Genomic DNA, 27,445 nt, shown 5'->3' with positions numbered 1-27,445 from the left:
AACGGTGACAAACAGAAACCTTTAGCAACGTTTCCATCACCATTGATATCAATGGTGAGGGAAACGGAAGCTTAGGTTTTCATTTGCCTTTCCATTGAGGGGTTAACCAAACGGAAACCTCCGACGGAACCCCTCAACGAAAGGACAACGGCGATGTGAACAGGCCCTAAGCAGGGAGACATGCTGCCGACACGATAATTATGTATGGGGACGAGCGATCGGAGTAACGATTGCTCATCCCCATACTAGCTCCTTGTGAGAGGAGCAAACGAGTGCCGATCGACAGACAGGACAGACAGTGTAAGAGGATCTAAAGGCCTCTTGCACACGACCGTTGTGCCAATCGGGCCGTTTTTGACAGCATCCGAGTGGCACCCGATAGTCTTCGCGGACCCATTCACTTTGACGGGTGGATCGGGTCCATGAAAAAAATCTCAACAAATCTCATCCAAACGCTGCAGAAAAACTCTCACAAACGACGTGCAGAAATTGACTTGCTGCTTGGAATTTCACTCCGCAGCATGCCAATTTATGTTGCATAAACGCTGCGGAATTTCCGCACAGAAAATCCGGGAGGAAATTCTGCAGTGTTGACGCTAAGTGTGAACATGGCCTTCATGTGTGTATTTAGCTGCATGTCTTGCTGCGGATTCCACCCCTTCTACATTAAAAAGCCTGAAATCCGCAGAGAACATCCAGAATAGAATGCGCATGCTGCGGATTTGAAAATTCGGTCCAGAAAAAGTTCAGCAGCAAGTGAATAAGATTTGTTCAAATCTATATGGCTGGGACTGCAATCAGGACTGTAATCCGCTGCAGATTTTTTTTTTTGCACTGAAAATCTGCGGCATTTCCGTCCTGTGTGAATCCAGCCTAAGAGTATTCAATTTGAATACAGCCTGAGAGAGAGGAGGGAGCATGGCATGTAAACTACAAGCCCCAGTGTGCACAGGGAGAAATGTGAGGAGCTGGGAGGGGATTGTGTAAATGAACTCTGCCTGGGAGGGGCTGCAAATTCTTGCAGGGAACATGGGGGATGGGACTGCAGTGTATTGTTAAGTCTGAATAGGAGCTGCCTCACTTCTCTCCATGCTCAAGGAATCCTGCACACTTGGAGGGATACACTACAGCCTCATGCACACATAGCAGAGCTGGATACATTGTTTTATAAACCTCCTTTATTCATCATCTTCAAGATTCTTTTTTCATAACTAAGCAGAAAACTTTTTGTTCTACATATTTACAACTTTTTCTCCTGCCTGGATTTCCTAAAGGTGCTTCATACAGTCCACATTGTGTGTCTTAAGGGCACCAGATGGTTTTAATTAAACTGTTTTCTTTTTTTCTTTAAATACTTCAGACTTTTTTTTTTTTTCCCCTTTTTAAAAAAAGTCTTTTTAAGTTTGTCGAGTCGCCGTTTAAACCCTATTCTGGTATTTATCAATTCCTTTGGAGAGAAACTAAAAGGTTAAGACGTTTTTGGAAGTTGGGGGCAAAGCAAAACTTATTTTTTTTTCTCAACTTTTTATTTTTTTATTCGTTTTTGTTTTGTTTTTTAAACTGTTGAAGTCTTCGGAAGGATAAAGAAGACTCGGTGAAAAGAATCAAACATTTCAAGTGGGTAAATATTTTGTTTTTACTTCTAAGACCAATGTTTACTGTGTGTATTTGTCTTTGTTCATTTCTATTTTCATTTTATATCTTTTTTTTTTTTGTTTATTGTAAATGTATGAGAATTGTATTTTATTTTTCTATGATTCAGTAAGTTAGTGTGATCTATTCCGCACATATGTTTTCTATCAGAGTTTCCTGCTCAGTTCCTATGTTTTCATACTTGTACAATAGGTGACTTGAATGTCTGCCTCTGCCATGATTCTCTGTCCAACTTTCCAGCCAGGAGTTTGAGAACAATCCATTTTATTGCATTTTTTTTTTCATATTCATTAGAGCAAAAAAGGAAATTATAATATTTTAAGATTTATATATCGTTTTATTTATGTATTTTTATTGTATGTTTTCATTTTATGTATTTTTTTTTCAAGTAATTGTCTATGATCCTAACGTGCACTTCAGGGTCTGATCACCTCTTTCTGTCCGGGTTAGATTTTCAGAGGCTAGATGTAAAATAAGTCAGAACCCCTTCCCTACTAGGGGCATCCTGGTAACTGTAGTTACATTGTAGCTGGTGGATCATACATTGTCCGCAGGGACATTGGTAGCCCTCTGTATATCTCTTAGCATAATTTGTGTGGAAGGAACCATACATACAATAAATGCATTTATCCGTTCCTTAGATGTAGTGAGAATTTCTATACAGTCGTGTTTGAGAGCGGTTCGGAAAGTATTTGTAATAGACTGTTCCATGACTGCATTATAAACCCAGCCGGTGGATGAACTTATTTGCTGGGTCAAACTCCGTAACTTGTTCCATTCATCCCAATAGGGAACAGTTTATAAATTCTCTCATATCTATCTCTCATATCTATCTATCTCTCATATCTATCTATCTATCTTTCATCTCCTCTTTGCATCCTCTATACAGTCATGGTCTCTGATTTGCCTGTATCTGGTTACGCAGGTGCAAAGCTGAAAAACCAAATACAGCACCAGTTACATGGATCATCAGATATAGGTTTTATAGTATGGAAGGCAAAGAACTAAGGCCAAAAGTCCTATATCTTATACAACCGGTAGTTCTCTAGACGTTGTAGGACCTAAAGTCCCAGCGTGCCTAATCCTAAATCTGTATGGTTGCTAGCTTGTTTGGATGTATTTGTGACGCTGTTCCTTACATAAGCCTATTTGATTCCTAGATTTAACCCTTTCTGTGTACTATCTGAGTTGTAGCATTTTAATTTCTGAAATTGAATTGCTGGACTGCGTAGGGGACAGCATTAATAAGTCACTTTGTTAGAACCAAAAATAGTAATGAAGGAGATTGTGGTAGAAGTCCTAGAAATTGGCCAAATTCGTGCCAATTGTCATATTTTTTTTTTTTTTTCATTTTATGGAGTGAGACACACTGACATGTGTGATCCAACATCTAAAAACAAGATGAGGTTGTGAGGCAAAAATGTTGTCTGTACCCCATACACTGACGTGGTTTGGAAATTTGCTGTAGGTGACGCTTGGTTCGGGCAAGTCATCCTCTGGAGTTCTTGCTCATTCAATCCTTGGTCTGTTGTTTCCATTCGCGTGTTACAAATGTGTCTGATTTGCGGTAAATAATTAGGTTAAATGCTGGTGTTCCACATACGTCGATAATTTGTCTTGCTTATCTCAACCTGTTGGCTGAAGAGATGGCGTCTGTGAAACCTTTACAGCTCTGTGCCTCAGGGTGACTTTACGGTGACATCTCAGGACCTGGACACAAAATTACATATATTGGCTTTATCTGTCAAGGCAAATTATACATTACATTTTTTGTACTGCTGTAGAACATAAGGGGATTTCAGCGGGAACATTTCCACTTGAAAAGATATTTCCAGACAACGAATGGAAGATGGGTATAGGTGGTGCCAAGTATATGACTGGTTTAGTCAAGTGAATAGGGTCCAAGCCTGGTGCGTATCTGGTCAAATGATGCTCACTTGAATACCTGCCATAAATGATAGCCTTTTGTTAGCCAATCCTGAAAATTTTGCTGGGATCCATCGACAATCTCATGACATGGATATGGCAAGTTTTTAACGTGACCAATGCTTTCTTGCTTCTCATTACCCTGTTAAAATGGCAAGCATGGTCCACCAAGTCATATAATCATGTTACTAGAGAGCCAGGCATGGTGGCTGTCAGACAAACAGTCAATCTTCAGTCTTGCCCAGTGGTAACAGGATTCCCTTCCTTGTTATCGGTCAACCTGCCTGTTGGGTTTTCCTGGGCGCCGTAGCATGGCCAAGTTGTAGTCAACTGTAAACTGCCCACAGTCTTGTGTCATGACTTCATTGAGCGGCACGCAATGGCCTTGTCAACAATACAACTGCTCTGGGCAGAGAGTCTTTTCTGTTGCCCACAATATGAAAATGTCCTTTTCCCAATGCATATATATTTAGTAATGGATGCCACTCCTAATTTGACACGTGAACAGCATATACAACTAGGACACTGCCCTTTAAATATGACCATCAAATGTCTACATGGTGGACATTTGGATTTTCTGTGTTGAATTTTTGAGTTGGTACATTGGTGGGCACTCAGTGATCCCTTGATGCCCACCAAAAGCTGAACACTGTATAGGAAACAGTTGGTTTGTACGTAATAGGAGATGTGAATATTCAGAGTAGATGTTAATTTGGAATTTAAAACCTGGTTTCATATGGAAGAGTTGTTTGTTCTTCGGGCCTTACTTGCTGTTTTGCAGGTCTTCCCAGTTTAAAATAGGCGACAATGACATCTGCTTCAATGACTGGCCTTTGAAGTTTCCCTGTTGGGAAGAAACATAAGGTTAGGTGTGAAGAAGCTGTAGGTCACATGAGCTAAAATTGTTTTCACAGGTGGTTTACAAACTCATGGAGATATTACGTTTCCAGATGGACTGACCCTAAAACTGACTCTCAAAGGACTTAGTCAAGTAGTAACCAATCTGTGCTGGTTAAGTGAGGCTTTTTCATATGTTTCAGACATTTTAGATGAGGCTTTCCTTATATTTTGTTTTTCTACAATCTTGAATATACTGGTTAATATGACGCAGTGGCCGTGACCAGTTTTTGACAAACATAAATTCATTTGTTTCTAAAGATTGATTTGGTAGAGGAGTCTTAAATGAATTTTGTTTCTTCTTCTCCCATTATGAACATTTAATGATTTACTTTTTGCTGCACTTGGCACTGACAATTTAATATAACGTTGCTTAGGTAATAATGTCATGATACAAATGCCATTAACCCTGTACCAGTCATGGGGTACAAACTGTATCTTAGGCCTTATTCACACGAACGTATAATACGTCCGTGCTACGCGCGTGATTTTCACGTGCGTCGCACGGACATATGTTAACGAATGGGGCCGTTCAGACTGTCAGTGAATTTCACGCAGCGTATGTGCGCTGCGTAAAACTCACGACATGTCCTATATTTGGCCGTGTTTCGTGCAGCATGCACCCATTGAAGTCAATGAGTGCGTGCAAATCGCGCTCAGCACACGGAAGCACTTCCGGGTGCCGCAGGTGATTCGCGCAACAGCAGTAAAATCAATGAATGAAAACAGAAAAGCATCACGTGCTTTTCTGTTTGTAAACATAAAACCAGAGTGTCATAATGATGCCGGCTGTGTGAAAATCACTCAGCCGCGCACCATATGCTGATGCCACACGGACCTTTTGCGCGCGCAAAACGCAGAGTTTTTGCGCGCGCAACAGGAGCACGCTCGTGTGAATCCGGCCTTAACGTTTTTCAAATTTAAAGTGTTTAATACTAAAATGCAAAAATGTACTTTATGGGTTCTTCAGTATTTTTAGTTTCTGGGAAAGCTGGGTCCCTAACAATATGGCCAATGCCAAGTGGTCATAAGCTTGTAAATGGCAAATCTGGGAGATGTACAAAACACATCTACCATTCCAAAATTGAAGCAAGTAGGGTGCGAACCCCTGTTCAAACTTTTATGGCGGCCATAATCCTTGTATGTCATCTAAACACGACTACTGAGAAGAAGGGGTTGGCTTATATTTATGATTTTGTTCTAGCTTTCATTTTAGGAAATGAACCCTTAAAGGGGTAGATATTGGTGATAACCCATACTGATCGGCAGAATAAATTGGCAGCCGTTCTAGGAAAGCACTATGCCACTTTATCTCCTGTTGATCCCTTGACCACAGTGGGCCGACCACGTGAGCCTCCGAAGATAGTCAATTGGCTATCAGGTGGTGATGTATCACGGGACTCTCACTTCGAGCAGTATGCAGGGGCACATTGTTTGGACCCTTACAATCGGACTTTGGTTAAATGACCTAGCGATATGCCACCACTAGCTATGCCTAGATAAGCTGTTTAGGCCACAGAATGCTTGGACTAATATTTAAAAAAAATCATCACTATGTCACTGACCTAGATAAGGTTGTCCAAATCTGTTAAAGGAACCCCGGAAACGCATTCGAGAACATAAGGTCTTGATCCGCAGTGTGTACACCTCTACAAATATAAACTGCTGACATTTACATACTGTGTAATAATTTTATTATCTTTATGTGTAATTTCTGAGGCCATTGACCATAATGGTGCAGGTTATTAAAATATAAATCACCAATTCACCACATGATCCCGATGATCAGTAGTGTATTGCCCTAAACGTGTGACATCAAGGGACAGAGCTGTAAAGTTCTGGTGTAGCCAGTTAAAGAGCTCTCATCGATTTTTTATTACTCTTGTGCAATACCTCTTAGGTTATATTTACACGCGCCAGATTCATTTCAGAAATTTCTGCGACTGTCTCATTAATTTAAATGGGGCTTGCAGAAATCCATTCGCATGCAGTAGCAACCCCATTGAGATGATGGGATGGATTTTCTTCTACAAATCTGAAACTTGTGAACATATCCTTAGGGTGTCCGTAACGCCTTGTGCCGCGAATTACAGCTTTTGGTATACGGTTTTCAGCCGCGCATCAAGTACAAGTGAAAGCGCATGTACTTGCGTCGCAAACCTGCGGCAATTCATGGTAAAAGCTTGTGCAATTAGTGCCACACATTGCACGACCGCTTTGTTACGCGCACCCTTATTCAGATGACGATGGCTAAATGAGAGGTTGCTGAATAGTATTGCTTTTCGATACACGTTTTACTACACAAGTATTTATATCATGTTCTCTTCAGAAGGACGACCTCCACCAACCCTATAAGAATAAGGCTGTCCAATGTTCTTTATACTATGAACTGCTGTGCCCTAGGAACAAGACATCTTTGCCTGAATGCTAAAGATAGACCTTTTGACAATTGATAAACTAGTGCATCGTAATAACCTGCACGTCTAGAACCATAAATTATTTGATTATTGCCGGCTGGTGCCATCTGGCTACTGGATTTTCTTTTTGCCTTCCAGGTGTGTACAGTATTGAGCATATCAATGAGCATTTCAGAACCCTTTGTTCTTCCCTAAAGCCGTCTTTAAACGGACACTTATTCGGATAACTATAAAACAAATATACTAAACTAATGGTATAGTTGAGGGAAGGGGTTGCATAGTACAACAACCAGCATGATACACACATAGGCTGGGTTCACACGACCTATTTTCAGGCTTAAACGAGGCGTATTATGCCTCGTTTTACGTCTGAAAATAGGGCTACAATACGTCTGCAAACATCTGCCCATTCATTTGAATGGGTTTGCCGACGTACTGTGCAGACAACCTGTCATTTACACGTCGTCGTTTGACAGCTGTCAAACGACGACACGTAAAAATACAGCCTCGGCAAAAGAAGTGCAGGACACTTCGAGCCGTTCTTCATTGAACTCGATGAAGCACAGCTCAAAATTTACGGCTGTCAGAGAAGCCTCTCAAAATGCGAGGAGGAGCATTTACGTCTGAAACGAGGCAGCTGTTTTCTCCTGAAAACAGTCTGTCTTTTCAGACGTAAATGCCTGCTACCGTGTGCACATACCCTTAGAGATGAGATAAAGGCCAGTGGTATTCCTGGAGGGTCCCATCAGTAGGCTTTAAAAGGGATAGCCCAAAAGTGGACACTCTAACCTCTTAGCGGCATTTGCCGTACATGTGCAGAAGATGTTCACTCTGTCAATATAGCGCACCATACCTAGCAGGTGCTGGCTGTTTAACACCGCTGATACCCACCTGCAATAGCCGCGATCAAAGATGACTTCGCTCATGGCTGTTTAATCCCTCAGGTGAAGCAGTCAATAGTAACCGCAGCATCTGTCTGGAATGGGGCTCCTACCGGCTCTTAATCGGCCGAAGGTCTCCAGGTCTGCCCTCCATGCTCTACTATCTAATATTAGAGCATAGAACGCAGAGCTTAAAAGGGTTATATAGGTTAACATTTTTTATAGACCACGGCAAATGTCCTAATATAAAAAAATAATCAGTACGCGTCTATTCATTCCCCGGCGATCCAGTGCTGACGCCCCGGTGGTCCTCCCGGTGCTTGTTTACATGTGGGCAGAAAGTGACCGCTGCAGCCAGGTCTCAGAGCTTATTTGTTGTATTCCTGGCATAAACGTTCAGCGATGGAATACGACACGTCACCGCTGAGCCTTCTGATTGGCTGCAAGTGTCACGTGCTACCCACATGTAAGCAAAGTTCAATGCTCGATTGCCGGGGGGGGGGGGGAGGGGGCGAAAAAATAAGTGGATACTGTTTTTGTTTTTTTTTGTTAATGTTATGACCTTTGCAGTTGTTTGTAGAAAAATTTACCTTTTTAATACAAGCGCACAGAAAAACGCCAATACACTGCAAGACATAAGTAATGCATGAGCGATCCAGCACATGGACTTAAAAAAATAAAATAAAATGTCGGTGTCAGAATTACTGGTATTTTTGTTCACCTCGCTTCCCCACAAAATTGGAATAAAAAGTGATCAAAAAGTCAGCTCACAATGGGGGAAAAAAAAAGCCCTCGGAGAGCTTAATCGATAGAAAAATGAGTGGTAAAACGATATAATTTTGGTATCGCCATAATTGTACTGACCTGTAATTTTAATCACACAGTGAATGCTGTAAAAATGAAACCTCAAAAACTATGGTAGAATTGTGGGGGTTTTATAATTCCACTACACATAACAATTTTTGAGGTTTTTCAGTACTTTTAATGGTACCTTTTTTAAAAATAAAAAACAAAACAAACAACTCGTCCTCCTAAAACTAGCCCTCATGTAGCGATGGAAAAATAAAAAAGTTATGACTTGGAATGAGACAATGGAAAAACGAAGATGAAAAGACTAAAATTGTCTGTTTTTAAGGGGTTAACATTCTTTCCATTCTATTAAGTTTTAGATCATTTTCACCTGGGTCTACTGACCTTTTCATGTCTGTGGGTGCAAGTAGGCCTGAAAGACACTCAGGAAGAACAACCTTGTTGGATTGTTCAGCTGATCCTCCATTGGGCCCTTTCCCCACTTCCACATACAGAAATGAACTACACCATAAATGTCTGCTAGACCTTTTGCCCCTCTTCCCACTATAAAAGTATGGTGCAGAACACCTTTCGGCCTACAGTTCTTACATGTTGTCGATGGGTAGCTTTAGACCATGAAAGTCTAGAACAAATTCAACTGAGTAATTTTTTTAAAAGGCTGACTACCAAAAACAGCACCACACCTGTCCACAGGTTGTGTGTGGTATTGCAGTTCAACCTCATTCACTTCAATAAAGTGACAATGACTTAACAACTCAACTAAAACAGTTGTAACTTCTCTTCCCTGCTAGACGTTCTGCAGATTTTCCATCATTTTTTATTTATTTTTAACTTTTTGTGTTTTACCCATTTCCCAAAGATGTGAAATGTTACTGTAATTGCGTTCTCATAATGTAATCATTTAGGTGCTGCTGGCTAGTTTACAGACTTATCTTTGTATGTGTTTTCTGCTAATTATTTCTGGCGGTGGGTTTGGAAAATATTCATTTCTAAGAATCAAATAACACGTTGCTCGTAAACCAGTTAGGCTTTTTAATATTAAATACTTCAGCCTCTGGCGTCTGATTCCAATAATGTTTACGTTAAGGGGATATACGGTTTTCTCACGAGGATTATTTTTCGTAATGGAGCACGGACTGGCACAATGTATCTCTGGGTTTTTATTATTCTTATGTAGCTGTTTTCATTATATTACAACACATGCTATGTGGACATAGAATAGTAGCTGCTCCACCTTAAAATTATAAAATAGGAAATCCAAGCTCCTTCCTATCGTTCTTGGGCTTGTGCTGCATTAACATTTGATATTTTGATGACCTCCATAGGAAATATCAAATTTTAAGGTGTGTCTCAGGAGTATGAAGACCTATTGTGCACCATTTTTATTGTCTCTGTATAGTCAATGCGTAAAATAGTAGGCATGACTAAATTGTATGCAATATCTAAGTCTTAAAGGGACAGTAAATATATGTGAAATAAGCCTCATGTGGTGCTAGGTTTCTGCTTCAAACTTAGAAATGCAATCGGAGTAGGGGCAATTTTAGTTGACCTCAGGACCTACCCTCAAAGTAATTTGAAATCGTAGGAAGAACGTGCCTTGTTCGTATAATATTATTAGCCACTTAGCGGATTCTGCTAGGGTTTCGGCCTCCTACCGCTATATAGGAATTTTAATGCAATCTGTCTAATTATTTTTATTGCCAATTGTTATGTCTTTGATGCCTTTTTATATATGTGAAATGTACCTTTTTAGATTTTAGTCTATTTCTACTGCAAGCTTGAAATCTAATAGTAATGTTGGCTGACGTCTTACTTGGCCTTAGGACCTACCCTTTGATTTAGTGGGTCGTATGGGCCCATTTTGGGGAACTTCATCCCTTGTTTTGCAGCCTTGGCGCTGTATTTATTGGCTTTCTCTAGAATGCCAGACTCCAATCTCCATCGAGTTTTCTAGGAAGCAGACCTATCTAACTTTATCTTCTGCAATTTTTATGTCTATGTAACAATCAGGAACATGAGGGAAAGCAGATGATCCCCCTGGGATTGACCATATCTCTGCAGTTAAGATGTGTCTGAGTGGTTTATGTATCTCTTGATACTTGACATGCCCTGTGATCAATTGAGGAAGTCTGTCGTCCTTGTTTGACATGTTTAGTTTCCAGTCTTCTAGGCTCCGATATTATTCTTTTTGTGGAATGTTTATACTAAAGGAAAACAAACTAATGGCTTACATATGACATGCATGAACGTCCACCTATAGAACCCTTTTTTTAGGCCATAAGGGCTAGAAGGTTTGTGTAACACTTGACTTGGATGAAGTATCCTTGGATCTGTTTGTCTTACCCTTATGTATCAAAAATGATTTATTCCTTCAGGAATTTTGAGGCAATTTTTGACCTGCCTGCACTTTTGTTGACGCGTTTTTGCAGTGTTTTTCACCCGCGGCCATTGAGCAACGAGAACCGTGCCAAAAAAGCTATGTGAACTGGGCTTTTTTTTTTCAAGACTTTACACAAGAATGTAAGATAGCCTTCGTATATTTACATGTTTCATTTGAGGCATGTTGTGACATGGTTTCCCCCAGTCCATATAATTAATCGCTGGTCCCACCCAACATGGCCGCCTCTGGGTACATAATATTAGCACTTTTATCAATTCCATCTGTACGTCAATTCGGTCACATCTTTTTATAGCGTTCAAGTAAAAAAATGCCCTAAAGCCCTTTCACCTCTGTTTCCCACATGACCATCTGTGCAGCTGCAACACATGGCCGCCAAATCCCTATTAGATGGGAGTTGTTTTGGTGATTGATGGAAGGTTTTAATCTAATTGCTGTATACGGAGATGAGGTAAATTATTAATCTCCATGAAAACAAGTTTAAATGCCTACAAGAGGATTTAGTTGGCCTTCTTCTTCTGGGTTAAAATATTAGACAATTATAGATGGATCATTTTCGGCCTTACTATTTCCATAGCAAACACTATGAGTTTAGGGCTGGAGAAATACCAGTAGACCGGTGCCTATCGTTTTGGGTTGCTTTCTCATTCGTTGTCTAGCTACTAAATATAGTCAACTGGTGCCAGGAGTGATCTAGCGGTCTCCCAAATCCACAATATTTGGACTATTCCATGATCCTGTAGAAGCGCACATTGTATGTGTATATAATTTCTCTATGATATGGATGAAAATGGTCTAAAAGGGGTTGGTATAAATCAAGAGGTTTGGTTGAAGACATCAAGGCCTCAGGCAGAGTTGTGTGTATGGAGCCTGTACAGAGGCCCTGAGGTTCTGCAGTCACAGGCACCGCGTATGCTGCTTTATGGTGCCACCTGTGAGACACTATATTACAAGGTGTTCTCCCATAGAAGCATCGCTCTTTAAAGAGGCTCTGTCACCAGATTTTGCAACCCCTATCTGCTATTGCAGCAGATAGGCGCTGCAATGTAGATTACAGTAACGTTTTTATTTTTAAAAAACGAGCATTTTTGGCCAAGTTATGACCATTTTTGTAGTTATGCAAATGAGGCTTGTAAAAGTCCAAGTGGGCGTGTATTATGTGCGTACATCGGGGCGTTTTTAATACTTTTACTAGCTGGGCGCTCTGATGAGAAGTATCATCCACTTCTCTTCAGAACGCCCAGCTTCTGCCTGATCACTGCTGTGACGTCACTCACAGGTCCTGCATCGTGTCAGACGAGCGAGGACACATCGGCACCAGAGGCTACAGTTGATTCTGCAGCAGCATCAGCGTTTGCAGGTAAGTAGCTACATTGACTTACCTGCTAACGCCGAGGCTGCTGCAGAATCAACTGAAGCCTCTGGTGCCGATGTGTCCGACACGATGCAGGACCTGTGAGTGACGTCACAGCGTGATCTGGCAGAAGCTGGGCGTTCTGAAGAGAAGTGGATGATACTTCTCATCAGAACGCCCAGCTAGTAAAAGTATTAAAAACGCCCCGATGTACGCACATAATACACGCCCAGTTGGACTTTTACTTTTAAACGCACCCACTTGGACTTTTGCAAGCCTCATTTGCATAACTACAAAAATGGTCATAACTTGGCCAAAAATGCTCGTTTTTTTTAAAATAAAAACGTTACTGTAATCTACATTGCAGCGCCGATCTGCTGCAATAGCAGATAGGGGTTGCAAAATCTGGTGACAGAGCCTCTTTAACATAAAATATTCGAGGTACAGTATGGGCCCATAGACTTCTATCAATTCCCATGAGGCTCCATACAACTCAGAGCTTGTATTGAGCTGCAACATTGTGCACGTGGCCTTATGTAAACAGTACTTTTTATCATCTGAAGTTTTTTTGGTAAGAGAAAGGAAGTCTTTCTAGTATTTCATTCAATGTGTTTTTTCCTTGTGTACACCGAGTCTTGTATAGCTTCTTTTAGGATTAATGAACGGTTAAAATATAATGTGTCCATGTTTATATTATACTGTACTTTATATCATTAGTGACAGTGAAGACCTGATTTCTGTAAATGTTAACTGTACCGAAGAGTCTAGAATTTATATAAGATATGTGCACAGATAATATAACATATACTAGTCCTTCTCAGTGAAGTAGAATATCATTAAACTCAAATTTAATTCAAAAAGTGAAACTCCTATATTTTATAGATTCATTTCACACAGCGATTTATTTCCAGAATTTTTTTCTTTTAATGTTTGGATTTTCATTAACTGTTAGCCATAATCATCAAAGAGGGAAGCATGAAGTGCTCTAAAGTTTCCCGGTAGACGCTGCGCTGACTGTGGACTTGATATAACAGAGGACCAAGACTGTTTCTCAGTGGTCCAAAGTCCTGTTTTCAGATGAAAGTACATTTTTCACTTCATTTGGAAATCTCGGTCCCAGAGTCTGGAGGAAGAGTGGAAAAGCATCAGTCCAAGTTGCTTGCGGTCCAGTGTGAACTTTCCACAGTCAGTGATGGTTTGGGAGCCATGTCATCTGCTGGTGTTGGTCCACTGTGTTCTATCAAGTCCAGAGTCAGCGCAGCCGTCCACCAGGACATTGTCCAGCACTTCATGCTTCCCTCTGCTGACAAGCTTTATGGAGATGCTGATTTCATTTTCCAGCAGGACTTGGCACCTTCCCACACTGCCAAAAGTACCAATACCTGGTGTAATAACCACAGTATCACTGCGCTTGGCCAGAAAACTCGCCTGATCTAAACCACATAGAGAATCTACCGGGTATTGTCAAGAGGAAGATGAGACACCAGACCCAACAATGCAGACGAGCTGAAGGCCGCTATCAAAGCAACCTGGGCTTCCATAACACCTCAGCAGTGCCACAGGCTGATCACCTCCATGCCACGCCGCATTGATGACACCTCAGCACCGCCACAGGCTGATCACCTCCATGCCACATTGATACAGTAATTCATGCAGAGTCGGAGCCTGGACAAAGTATTGAGCGCATATACTGTACATACTTTTCAGTAGCACAACAGTTCAGTATTAAAAATCGTTTTTTTAAATTGGGCTTATATAATATTCTAATTTTCTGAGACACCAAATTTTGGGTTTTCATTAACTGTTACCATAATCATCAACCTTAGATGAAAAAATGCTGGAAATAGATCACTCGGTGTGTAATGAATCTATATAATATGAGTTTCACTTTTTGAATTAAAGTACTGAAATAAATTAACTTCTTGATTATATTCTAATTCATTGAGAAGGACTCGTATAACTATTATTCTATCTTTGGTGACAGTTTTGGGCTCCAGAAAGACATTCCCGAGTTCCCTTCTTAGATGTTTTATGCATGAAATGGGAAGTTAGTGTCTACAATTTGTACATTTTTTGGATTGGTTTCTCCTGCTGTGTCTGGGATTTTTGTTATTTTTGAGTAGTAAAAAAAATTTTTTATATGTGGTCCACCTTCTGTACAGTAGTCCTTGGATCCTTGTCCTGTTTCTAATTTTGGTACACATTGTAGAACAACAAAGGGGATACTCTGGATACTTTAGGGAATATCTGAGTTGCACTATTTTATAGCTGGCCATGAGTTAACTCTTGACCTTAGCTCCGGCAACGGGTTATCCCCGAAAAGAACAAAAGATGGGAACGTTACAAACTAACATGGCCACACTTTTTTTTGGAACAATCAAGAGGCCTCCATACATGTTAGATCGTCAGCCATTCCCACTGAAATCTAGTGTGTATGGTCCGTTTAAGGATGTCATGTATGTGCGTAACTATAGCCATGGCAGCTGCTATGTGGCCCAGAGATCGAGGGGGCCCTCTGATACAACAACATTGTTCCATGTTGTGGAGAAAAACAAGTAGGTGGCTTTCTGCTATCTAGCACTACTACGTGGGTTCTCTAATATATGGCACCATCATCCATGCTTGCAATTATTGTTACTTATGCTGCCAGTTTCCTGTCACTAGGTGGTGGCGGCCCATCTCATTCTGCTATGGGGCCCTATGGATTCTAGTTAAGGCCCTGATGTTCTGCACAGAATTTACTCCCTTGAAATAATGTTAGTTGTTAAAGTGAAGTTTGAAGCTACCAGATAGGAATTATTTTCTTCAGTTAAAGGGAATGTGTCGCTAGAATTTTTTTCTTTAGTTAAACAGTATATAAATGATTACACATTGTTCTTATTTCTCAGGAAATATTATAAATTAGATTCTAATTTATAACATTTCCATGTGCTGGTCACTAGAGGGAGCAATTCCCAAAATTGCAGCATTGGCATGTGGTAAAGCAACCTCATTGCTTTATGCTGCAAAGTTGGAGAAGACACACTCGCTCCAGTGTGCTCAAACAATCCCCCCTCCTTTATCCTGGCTAGTGCCAGGAGAAAGGAGGGGGTTGAATGTTCAAACCTCCTACACAGTGTGCTGCCATTTTTTGAGCGAATGCACAGTGTAGGAGGATTAGATACAGTGGTAATCACATAGTAAAACACGAACATACACACACATCACATACACAAACATAACTTACCTGCTCCTGCCACCGCTGCCTCCGCTCCCTGTCCTTGCTTCTGAACATATGGACGGAAGCCGCGACCGGACGTAGTCATCTTACTGTCCGTCCGCGGCTTCTGATCCACATGAAAATGGCGCTGGATGTCGCTCTGCCGAAGACCTTCCTTTTGGACTGTGTGGGAGCGGCGCATGCACCGTTCCCACACAGACGGCGTACACTATAGTGAATGGAACGGCTCCCGTTCGCATTCTCTTTGGGCATGTATGTGCCGTATTCCATCTCTGTATGTGTCGTTAATCGACACATACAGAGATGAAAAAAAAATGGCAGCCCCCATAGAGAAGTAAAAGAAAGAAAAAAGTACAACACAAATAAATAAAAATTATTTTAATGACATAATAAAAGCAATAACATATAAAACATTTTTTTTTTTCGTGACACCTTCCCTTTAAGGATATAGCATGTTTTGATATTGTCACACATCTGCTCTGAGATTTTATAACCCATTCAAGTTTGGGTTTTTTTTGTTACATTTTTTTGGTATCTCTAATGGCCAGAATGAGTTCTGTTCAAGCAAATAATTATTTCATGCGTTTGTGGCTTGTCTCGGCGAAAGGTAGTATGATTTTTTTGACTATTATTGCGTATGCATCATGTTTATCTGTGTTCTAAAACAAAACATTCCAGGTCACTTGAGTTTTGTGTTGCAATGTTCTAAAATACTAGAAGCCAATTGTAGCACCTAAGTAGAGTTTCTGACTTTGACCCTGTTGCCGGGTCAGGGTTGTATTCAGGAAATAAATCTTGGCCAAGACACAGTCACATGTTTGTTCTTTTTATTTGTTTAAAACATATAATCAGACGAATATGTTTCCTGTCGTTCTCACTCCACCTCACGTAGACTCACAAAAGAATGGATTCTCACTGGTATCAGAAAACATTCAAGTTCTGTACAGCATGATCTAAAGTTTCGAATAAAGGTCCACTGTTGCCCATTGGTCAAGGGGCTAACTGACTGTTCAATCAGGGTAAATTCTAATGAAAGTTGCCCAAATTCCTTGAATAGGCTTCTCAATAGTTCATGTAACTAACCAAAGTATACATCATACTTTTACTGTATATGGTAGGTACAGTAGTTGATGGCCCTCCATGGAGTTATTCGTAGGAGTAGGCCACATCTGCTGCAAATTGTGTGTCCCATTTACTTTGTTTTCTTTTGGTTTATTAGATTATAGGATTGGTGACTGCCTGGCCTTAACTTGCTTATGTCTCTGTTTATTCAGGAACAGCGCGAGGCACATCTCCTCTCGACACTGGAGGCCTCATGGATTCCGGCGGCCTGCAATAGCCGAGTGGGGATGTTCTCTGGAAGATCGTTGCTTCTCTGGGGTGTCCTGCTCGGCGCTGCTCTCTCAGCTGCCCGGCCCCCTTCCACCTTGCCCGACCAAGGTAAGTTATTGTTGCCATTTATGTGTTATTTTTATGTAATTCTAAGAAGGGTTTTTTGAGTAGAAAGAAGTAGCTATAGATGGTTATGGGAGTAGTTTTTTCACAGTTTTGTTCTACAACCCAATTACATTTTTTTTTCTTTAATCTTTCAAAAGACTAGAATATTTTTTTTCATGATAAAGTCTAAAAAACACTTTCTTAAATTGGTGTGAAAAAAAACGAACAGAAGATTTCAGTAGATTGTCCGTTATATAACATGACCCATCAGAAACGATAATCTGCAAATTCTAACATAGATGATGTATGTCGGCCCAACCTGGGAATAGCCGACCATCTAATTTATATGTCAGTGTCCTGATTCTCCCTCCGACGGCAGATGTTTTGGGAGAGAAAAGGTCGGGCATGTTGAATTTCAACATTCTCGATCCTTTTGTTCATTATTAGATAAGCTTTTTCCCTGTGAACACATGCACACGCGGTCGAGCTATCGTTCGGCCAACCACTATCTAAAATGTATGGCCAGCCTAACGTTACGCTGTCTAAATCTTAGACACAATTACTAAATCTGCCCTATTGTTCTCAATATTCTACTTGCTAGGATCATAAATCATTCAGTTAGTAGTCTTTGTTTCTATTTTTGTGGATGGGTGGATCATTATACACCTTTTTTTATGCATTCCACTCACCTATGTTTGTCAAAGAAGATGAATGAAATCCTATCCCTGATAGCTGCCAAACCGTATAGAGCAAAGCAGGTTCCCAGCCTTGGGGCTCAGATAATCCAGCACAGACTTCCTGTTCTGCCTTTGTCCCAACTAAGGACTTGTCTTCCTTTCCATAGCCCCAGGGTGTCGGCGCTCATCTTCTGGGTAAACACATTGCATACCTCTCTGGCAGTCTGTTGTGCATCTACCAGAACAGAGCCCCGGGTCACTAATCCTTCTATAAACTGAAGTAGATACATTTTCTTCCAGGCATATGATGTGGGCATGAATTAATAAAATTTACGTATAAACGTCTCATCTGTTCAACACCAATTCTGAAATTTTGTCTGTCAGCGCAAGAATTGCTCATATTATACCTTCCATCTAGCGCGTCAGAATCCATATATATGTAGAAAGTGTAAAAATACGATCTGCTGACTCATTTGTCAATCTCGTAGAAGCCGCTTTCCTTGGCAATTTGTGGGTTTTTTGTTGTTGCTTGGTCCTCTGCTTACAGTTGTCCATAACTTTTGCAGTTGTTTGCCAATGCCCTATTGGAAGTCCATGCAGTTGCTATAGGGGATATGGCTGGTGGGGCCCAGCTGATGTTGGCTCAACCCCATGGTCTGTATTAGCCTGTGCAGGGTCACCTTTTTTCAAACACCAGTTGAAACTCCGGGATAGATAATGAGAAAAGCAGAGAGATGTGAGCAGCATTAATGTTACATAAGTAATAGTCTTACTGGATGCCATGTCCGTCCTTCTGATTAAGTCCTTATCTACCACTTTATAGTCTAGAAAGACTTAGTTGGATGCCAGAATGCCATCAATTTTTCATTTTTTATTTAGGTAAAGAATACAAAAATGGCAACGTTTCGGCTCATGCAAAAGCTTTTCTCAAGCAAAGGGATAGATAATATGAATGGGTAATATAAAAGAGAGAGGTGAGCAAGCTCCTGGGCCCAGATGGTTGTTGTGGCTGTGGAGTGACTAGAACAAGCACTGGAAGTCGCCACGCTCCTCTATGTTCACCTCTGCTTCCAATGGATGGAATGAGGAGAGTTTCAATCTTTCCCTTAGATAAGGATAGTGCATACTGTATAGGGGATTTGAGAATGGATCACACCAACCATTGATGCTTTTAAGACTTTGTGGCACCACCACCGCATAGAGTAGAGATTGAATTTGCTTAGACTTTCTTCAACTATGCGGTACTACATGTGTATTTCTGAGCAGTACATTCTCCTAATAAGACAATTCTAGGGCAGAAGCATTCCAGTAATATCTTCCTAAAAAGTGTGCCTGCTGCTTCCTTCCGACTTTCCTCAGTGTAGAGAACATCTGGTTTATCTCTTGTAGAATTCTTGCCTATAAATCAGATGTAGCACTTAACCTAGTGATCTTCAGTGTTAAATCCTGTTACCCACAAGCCACCAGTGAGATGTACAATGTCTGCATGTGTCTGACAAATTTATTATGGTAGTTAGTTCTGCTTGATAAGTCTTCATTTATTCACCACATTTTGAAGTCCACCTGGGGTTACATTCCCACCACCCTTCTTTTGTCCAGGTCACTTAGCACTCCTGCATCTGGGACACTAGACGATCTTGGTTAAAGATTTGCACCTCTAAACCGAGTAGTTTGAGTCCTAACAGAAGATGTTGTCCAGTCGGCAATCATTAGCTAAAGTCTAACCATTTACTCGTGTGTAGAACACTTTAACTTTCCGAAATAACTGTTACTTGTATAGTCCATGAATCCATACTACAGCCTAAGGATGCACGATGCATCGAAACTTCGATACTGTGCATCCCCAAACGGTTCGATACCGTTAGTTCATGTATTTCGATACTTAGCTGCGCAGCCGCACAGCTATGTATAGTAACACATGAATGTATGAGAGCGGGGCTGCGCTGTGTAATAGTCATTGCCTTGCTCCTGAGTCCTGATAACAAGTGCGCAGGGTCAGGATGATGCGATGCGGCCAGCGCTGCACTAATGAGCGGCGGCACTGAAGACAGAACATGGTGGGTGCACTGCAAAACACCCCCATGTTCTGTCCTCCGTGCCTGCGCCGCATCTCCTCATGCTGACCGCGCACAAACTTCCTGTCAGGAGCGGGGCAATGACTGTATTACACAGCCGCAGCCCCGCTCTATAACGGCGGACATCAGAGAAACCACTCATCTTCACCGTTATTCCCGTGAATGCTGCAATCATAGCTGACTGCAGCATTCAAGAGGAAAGTGAGAAGAGGGGATGCCCCTTGGATCGCGTCACAGGGAATTCCTGTGACGCGATTGAGGGCCATACCATATATGGGCAGACAGCCCAGGGTCCATTGAAGGACCCCAGGGCTGTCCTACCGTAGTTCCTGTTGTTAGGGCATACTTAGGTATGTCCTAACAACTGCCTGTGTACTATCAGTACACAGGCTAATGTACTGGCATATATATATATATGCCAGTACATTAAAGTTTAAAAAATAAAGTAAAAACATAAAGTAATATTAAATTTAAAAAAAATACACATACACCTTTTTTTTAACAATAAACCTTAAAATAAGTCTCAATACATAAAATATACACACATTCAGTATTGGCGCGGCCGTAATAACCTGCACAACAATTTTTTTGCATCATTTATGATGTGTGCGCTGTAAAAAAAATACAATAAGAACTTCTTTCACGTATTGTGAGGCACGTGGTGTGATGATGAATTTAACCTCCACCTGCCTCACATTAATAGTAATTAACCCCATCATGTACCTTACATATTAACCCATTATAACTGAGAAACATGATGGGGTTAATTACTATTAATGTGAGGCACGTGGAGGTTAAATTAATCATCACACCACGCGCCTCACATCAGAAAATGGAAGAACTTTTTTTTTTATTATTACTGTTGGCAAAGTATCGAATTGGTATCGAAATCGCAATACTAAACGAAGTATCGGTATCGAAGTCCAAATTCTGGTATCGTGAAATCCCTACTACAGCCATGTTTCTAATTAAATGAGGACTATTAAGTACCCTTGCACAAAATAGCGCCCTATTCTAAGTTTGATCATGGGTCAGATATATGCGATTTCTGTAGAGATGTCCTTATATACATGACAGATGTATGTTGACTTGGCTGTATATTTTTGGAAAACTTTTAAGAAGGTAATTGCAAATTACTTATGCAGGGAAGCATTGCACCAAGATGGTTGCGGGATCACTTGATGCAGCAATTCCCTGTGCAGTTTAGATTACCTGAATAGCAAAGGTTAACACGGGTGCTGCTATAGGTGGGGCAGTGGTAGAAATCGTGGCTTGGTGCATTCACATAGGTGGCTCAAGCACTGAGAACAATACAAGGGTAAAACAAGAAACAGGCTATGTATGGAGGAAACATGTTGCACTTCTGACAATAGACATTTTCTAAACCTGGTCATGCATTAGAGATTTTAGACCATTTTCGACCCTTGTTGGATGCAGTTGTTGGCAATACTTGTAAAGTCTTATATGCACCACGAAAGATGTGCACCCGATCAATAGAAGCCTAGGTCAGATCAAGTCGTCGGTCAAGTTAGAGAGCCATCGACAATTTGTCGTTTTAACTTATGGCATTGTCATCCAAGAAAAAACTACTTTTACAGACCAACCGTGAAAAAAATACCCATCTGAAGTCTCTAGTGCAGGGTTTTCCAACTTAGAGTTCCTTGAAACTGGTCAAGGGTTCCTTTAGAAGAAAGCAGCAGGAAGACCGATTACTTTCATAATAAGAATGGAGTACTTTCCACCTGCTCACAGATCCTTGGAAAAGCAATCAAAAATTCTAGGCCAGAACATAGCAAGAATTATACAATGTCCCCCTACCCCAAGCTTCTTTGAGATAGGTATGGAAGTAGGGGTTCTCCAGAAGTGGCAAAAAAGGGGTTTCTCCACAGTAATAGGGTTGGGAATCACTTTTCTAGTGTATGGCCAGCTTAACCTGTTGAAAAGCCTTGGTTCAATGTCCCTTATCCTTCCTCCTTTTTGTGAAGATGGTGTTCACCACTAAAATTTTATTAGTGTAATGAGATCCCACCAACTTGAGCATAGGTGATCCAAAGATGGGCAGATATCTCAAAGTTATGCATAGACATCAAGATTTTCCCCTGTTCTTACAACAAATCCTATATACGTTAGTAAGGCTTTGTTCACATCTGCAAACAGAAACTGTAGGTCTCCCTTTGCATCACCATTGATTTCAATGGTGACGGATCCGATGCAAATGGTTTCCGTTTGTCACCGTTGTTTAAGAGTCAATACCGTAGTCGACTGCTATTCATTCAGTCAAAAGGACGGAGCCCTTGCACAACGGAGACAAATGGAAACCTTTTGCACCGGATCCGTCACCATTGAAATCAATGGTGATGCAAACGGAAACCTATCGGTTTCCGTTTGTTTCTGTCAGGGTTCCGTTCTGACGGAAAGCTCAGACGGAACGCCAGAACGGAGCCCTGATGCAGATGTGAACAAAGCCTAAATGGAGCAGTTGTGCAATAATGCCGTGCGTAATCAGAACAATTTCCCCAGCTGTTCAGATTGTAGCAAAAATCATCACGTTTTACATGTGTTGTAAGAAAAAAAATTGCAAAATTTGTCATGTTGGCCAGATTATCGTCATATCTGTGGCCATCATAAATAACCGATATTTAATAAAGTCCTACTATAAAAAGGTTATAGAAGTGCTTCTTATACCACGTGCGTGAGAGTGATTTATAATCGCTCTTGCCTCAGCTTGTGTTCAGAATGAGAGGCCTGTCTGGATCACAGAGAGGAAGTAGATTAACATATATAAACAGTCATTTTGACCCACACACTTCATTAGCCAAGGGGGCCAGAAACATTTTTGTGCTGCCTCAACAAGAGGCACTGAGGAAGCTTTTGTGTCTGGGCTTGTGAGGAAGGGGGGAGGGGGAGCAATTGCTTCACAAGAGGGGTGAGGGAAAAAAAAATCACACTTTAGTGAAGCCGAAGGTCAGAGGCCAACTAGAACAGCTGGGGTCCTATGTTGTGTGTTTTTTCTTCCCTCCTTCAGGAATTAATCCCTCTTCTGAGGAATAAAATCTTTACTCACCAGAGTTGAAAATATAAATCACTGAGCCGTGCAGCACCTTCCTGACCTTTCTTGAGACAATTATTTCCTGACCATAGAGAAGTTTAGCAGCTTTGCATGATTATAATTGCTGCGCATCCTCTTATTTTATGTATTGCTTTGCACTATGAACTCTGCAGTGAAATAATGTGAATATGGGCTCTATTTTTTTTAATTTTCCCACAATTCCACACATTCTGCAAGTTTAGCACTAGTCCTGTTGACTATTCTCTATACTTTAGAAATTGGACAACCCAACTGCACCCACTCACTTCAAACCCCACCCTTGTGCAGCAGACGGTTCTGACTTGTGTTGACTTGAGTTTCCAGAAGGTTTTGTATCCGGCTGCTTATGAGATTTGTCCTCTTGACGATGTCCCACCAACACATCGAGTTGGTTGTGACATTGTTCTTGGATGACGGGTGGTAGGTTTCTAAAGTTTTCACAGCGCCAGGAGACTCTGTATCATTAAGGTATTACAAATTCTTAATATTTGCAAGTCTAAATAATGAAATTATATTAGTAATAACTAAAATAAATTCATTACCACCTAATGACTGACTTGAAAAGCTAAAATCCACAGTTACTTGACTTCTAGAATCTGTTAATTAATCCTAGCAAATGGTGTTTGTCTGTCTTTATAATGTGCAAACCCAAATGGAAGAGTGAAAACCGGTTTATCATGTCATTTGCATTAAACCAATTCATATGTCTGCTGCACTGACCTAGTGCTTCCTATGTCATGAACATTGTTGATAAGGGCCTTTTACATGGGCCAATGATAGGGCAAATGACCATTCATATGAACGCTCGTTCCCAATCATTACCCTGCGTAAACAGGGCAACGATCAGCTTGTTTAATCGATCAATCGCTCGTTCATCAGGTGATCGTATCGTTTATTCAGCAAGAAATATTCTTATTGTTGGCAGCATATCTCCTTGTATAAACTGGGAAATTTGCTGCCGACATGATAGTAATGCATGGATGTGAATGGTCGTAGTAACGATCGCTTGTCCTCATATATAAACAAGCATTGCTCCCTGTGAAAGGAGCAAACGAACGCCGATCAACGATCTGTCTCATTGATCGACGCTCGTTGTTACGGCCAAAATTGGCCGGTGTAAAAGGGCTCTTAATTTTTGGGAATGGATATTGTCAATCTCTGTCAAGCACACTTTTATCTGAAGGAACCAATAAAGACATGGATGGAAGTGTGTGTTAAAGGCGGTCTGGATGATGGTAATGGGCTTGTTTATATACACATGAAGCAGAGCTGCGTCTTGCTAACCATAGACAGGAAGATGTTCCCCTGATTTGGCAAGTGGTCCAATATTTCTTATCTGCATGATAGTCAGTAAGGCCAGGGCTACACCTAGACATTTTGTAGTGCTACAGATTGATTTTAAACTTTTGAGCTACAGCTGCTGGCCAAATAAACGTGTTGGGATCCCTGCAATCTTGTGGACTGCAGCGGTCATTCAATAGTTAAAATCCATCAGTAGCACTACAAAAATTCTCAGTGCGGTTCTAGCGTAAAGGGGCGTATATACATTATCATTTTGTGCATTAACATTCTCTGGCATTGTCCCAGATTTCTCAAGTAATGGTCAAAGAAATTGTCCCCAAAAACTTACATTTATGACTTGACAATTAGAAAAGCCATAAACATATTACTGGGGGTCAAACCACCGGGACACCCATCAATTCCTAGATTGAGTCACTTCTGGAGCAGACAATGAAGAGAGAAGTGGGTGGCCCAATGTATTGATTCTCTATTGATCTAAAGGCAGCTATGAAAACCTCATAAAGAAGAGTGACCACACTGCCATTTTCCCATTGATGGTTGGCACCAGCTCCTTCTTGGTAAATGTCCTTTTTGGGGTTTTGTTTTGTTTAAATAAATTGTACAATATTCGTATTACTTATACCAAGTGAGAAAAACTTTTAATTTAATCTGAATGGAATAGAATTCCATCTGTCGAAACCAACAGAAGAAAGGCTCTTTTACACAGGCCAATGATCGGGTAAACGATCAAATGCACGCTCATTCCCGATCATTGCCATGTGTGAACAGGGCAACGATCAGCTGATGAACAATCAAAGGTTCATTCATCGGCTGATCGTATAGTTTATGCAGCACTAAATATTATTGTTGTCGGCCGCACATCCTGTCTAAACAGGAAGATGCGCTGCCGACATGATGGATATGTATGGGGACGATCGCTCGTCCCCATACATAACTAAGCATTGCTTATTGTGAAAGGCGTAAATGACCGCCGATCAACAAGCTGTCTTGTTGATCAGTGCTCTTTTTCACAGTTCATATCAGGCCGTGTAATAGGACCCTTAATGATCAGTTAATGATAATTGTATAGCCAGATTATATCATTTGGTACAACTCCTAGAGAGAAGACACCTGAGAAGGTCTGGTAGTCCACAGACAGACTATACCATTGCTAGATCCAAGACAAATCATGGGATCAGTCGACATTAAAGAGGTTTTCCAACAGTATACATTGATGGCCTTCGCTCAGGATAAGCCTTCAATGTGTGATCTATAAGGGTCTTATTCCACGGACCCCCTGCAAATTAACAGAATGAGGGACTGTAGAACTGTGTTCATCTAGGCACAGCAGCTCGTACGGACTTATGGTTGTGCCTGGGACTACAGCTCCGTCACATTCACTGGTGTCCCGTTTATACAACTGATCGGTAGGGGTCATACCCCATCTAATCACACATTCATGGCCCATCTTAATAATAAACCATCAATACATACTCTTAGAAAACCCCTATAATGTGTAGAGTTGCATAGTCACCCAAAAAGGCGTGAACAATTTTTTTTTAGCAGTATAAATCTATGTATGTATGTCTATAGTGTTCACCAAAACACGTGTCTGTATGATGTACGTATAACATACGGTATTGCTCATACATTATTTAATACATTTGTTTTGCTGCAGTAATAACTCTGCTTTTGATATGTTGCTTGTATTTTTTTATTTGTGATCCTTACAGACTCTCTTGGTTTTTGTAAATTGCTCATTACCTGTAAGTGCACGCCTGAACCTTTTTGTACTGTTTTTTTTTTTTTCTAACCCAATTTAGTGCAGAGATAATCCACATTTTGTATAATGACTTATAAAGATGAATTTGTAGTCGAGCACTAGGGTTGTATGAGCAGAATTAATGAATCCCCTTCTCCCTCTCCACAGCAGACAAAGGGTGTTTGCTTGTCCTAGAGGTATTTCCTGGGTCAGGATGGATAAGGGATTGGAGTGTTTAATGAGAAAACACATTTTTATTTTTTTTTAGGGGAAATAGTTAACCAGTGATAGTTTTGGGAAAATCCCCAGATGTAATTAGTTGCTGGCAATTTAAATGATATTTATCCCAACATGCATATAAATAATAAAGTATCATTTGTGGAATTGGCACTTGCAAGTCTTACTACCCGGTCAAATTGTATGGATACATTGTACTGTCTCTCCATAGACTTGCTAGCATCTACCGATGGATATAATATTTTAGACTTGGAAAGCTCACATTGTATGTTTCTGGAGTATCATCATTATAATAATATTATTATTGTTTTTTTTATTACTATTATATTTTATTTTTTTGCTTAAAAATAATTAAATGGGGATGTCTAGAGGAGCACAAATATAAATATAATTTTTTTATAAATTTGCCGATTGACCTTCAATACTGTTGATGTGTAGTCATTTTGGAGTCCTGATAGTCAAATCCCCTTAGGGTCCACTTACACGGCCCGACACGGGTGAGGCTTTGTTCACATCTGCATCGGGACTCTGTTCATGGGTTCCGTCTGAGCTTTCCGTCAGGGGAACCCACGAACGGAAGCCAAACAGAAACCATAGGTTTCCTTATGCATCACAATTGATTTAGATAGTGACAGATCCGGTCCAAATGGTCACCGTTGTGTAAAGGTTCCGTCGTTTTGACAGAATGAATAGCGCAGTCGACTACGGTATTGATTCCGTCAAAATGACGGAGCCCTTACACAACGGTGACAAACTGAAACCATTTGCACTGGATCCATCACTATTGAAATCAATGGTGATGCAAACGGAAACCTATGGTTTACATTTGTTTTAGTCAGGGTTCCGTTCATGGGTTCCCCTGATGGAAAGCTCGGACGGAACCGATGAACGGAGCCCTGGCACAGATGTGAATGAAGCCTAAATGAGTGTCGATCAATGAGACCGCTCGTTGATCAGCGCTCGCTTGCTTCTTTTACAAAGAACTATGTATGGGGACGAGCAATCGTTACTATGATCACGCAGCAAGATGAGCTGCCAACAACGATAATATTTTAGGCTACATAAATTATACAGTCAGCCGATGAATGAGTGTCTGATCGTTGCCTTGTCTAAACAGGTCAATTATCGGGAATGAGCGTTCTGTGAACGCTCGCTTGCTCGATAATAATTGGCCTTGTAAAGCGAACTCTAGTCCAGCACTCACTGGTCTGGAAATGCAATAATCTGACATCCATGACAGTGGTCCCAGAGTAGGTTTCAATCCATTATCATCCAATAGTCCAGAAGTTTACACGAGACAATAAAGCAAAATAATAGATCAGGGGTCAGCAA

The 27,445-nt window shown here is 40.8% G+C and overlaps 1 protein-coding gene across 1 annotated transcript in view; it reads left to right on the top strand.

Annotated features, from left to right (window-relative positions):
* Positions 1 to 1,074: 1,074 nt before the first annotated feature.
* The window catches only part of FGFR1 (fibroblast growth factor receptor 1), a 70,765-nt gene continuing 44,394 nt past the window's right edge, over positions 1,075 to 27,445 (top strand). Inside the window, 2 exon segments of the mRNA XM_075858831.1 lie at positions 1,075 to 1,617; positions 16,831 to 16,996. Coding sequence (XP_075714946.1) covers positions 16,906 to 16,996 — 91 coding nt within the window. The 5' untranslated portion in view covers positions 1,075 to 1,617; positions 16,831 to 16,905.

Source organism: Rhinoderma darwinii, chromosome 3 (genome assembly GCF_050947455.1).
Source record: "Rhinoderma darwinii isolate aRhiDar2 chromosome 3, aRhiDar2.hap1, whole genome shotgun sequence".
In the NCBI taxonomy this organism is placed as follows: Eukaryota; Metazoa; Chordata; class Amphibia; order Anura; family Rhinodermatidae; genus Rhinoderma; species Rhinoderma darwinii.
Note: the sequence above shows the minus strand (reverse complement) of the source record. Positions and strands in the feature narration are given on the sequence as shown.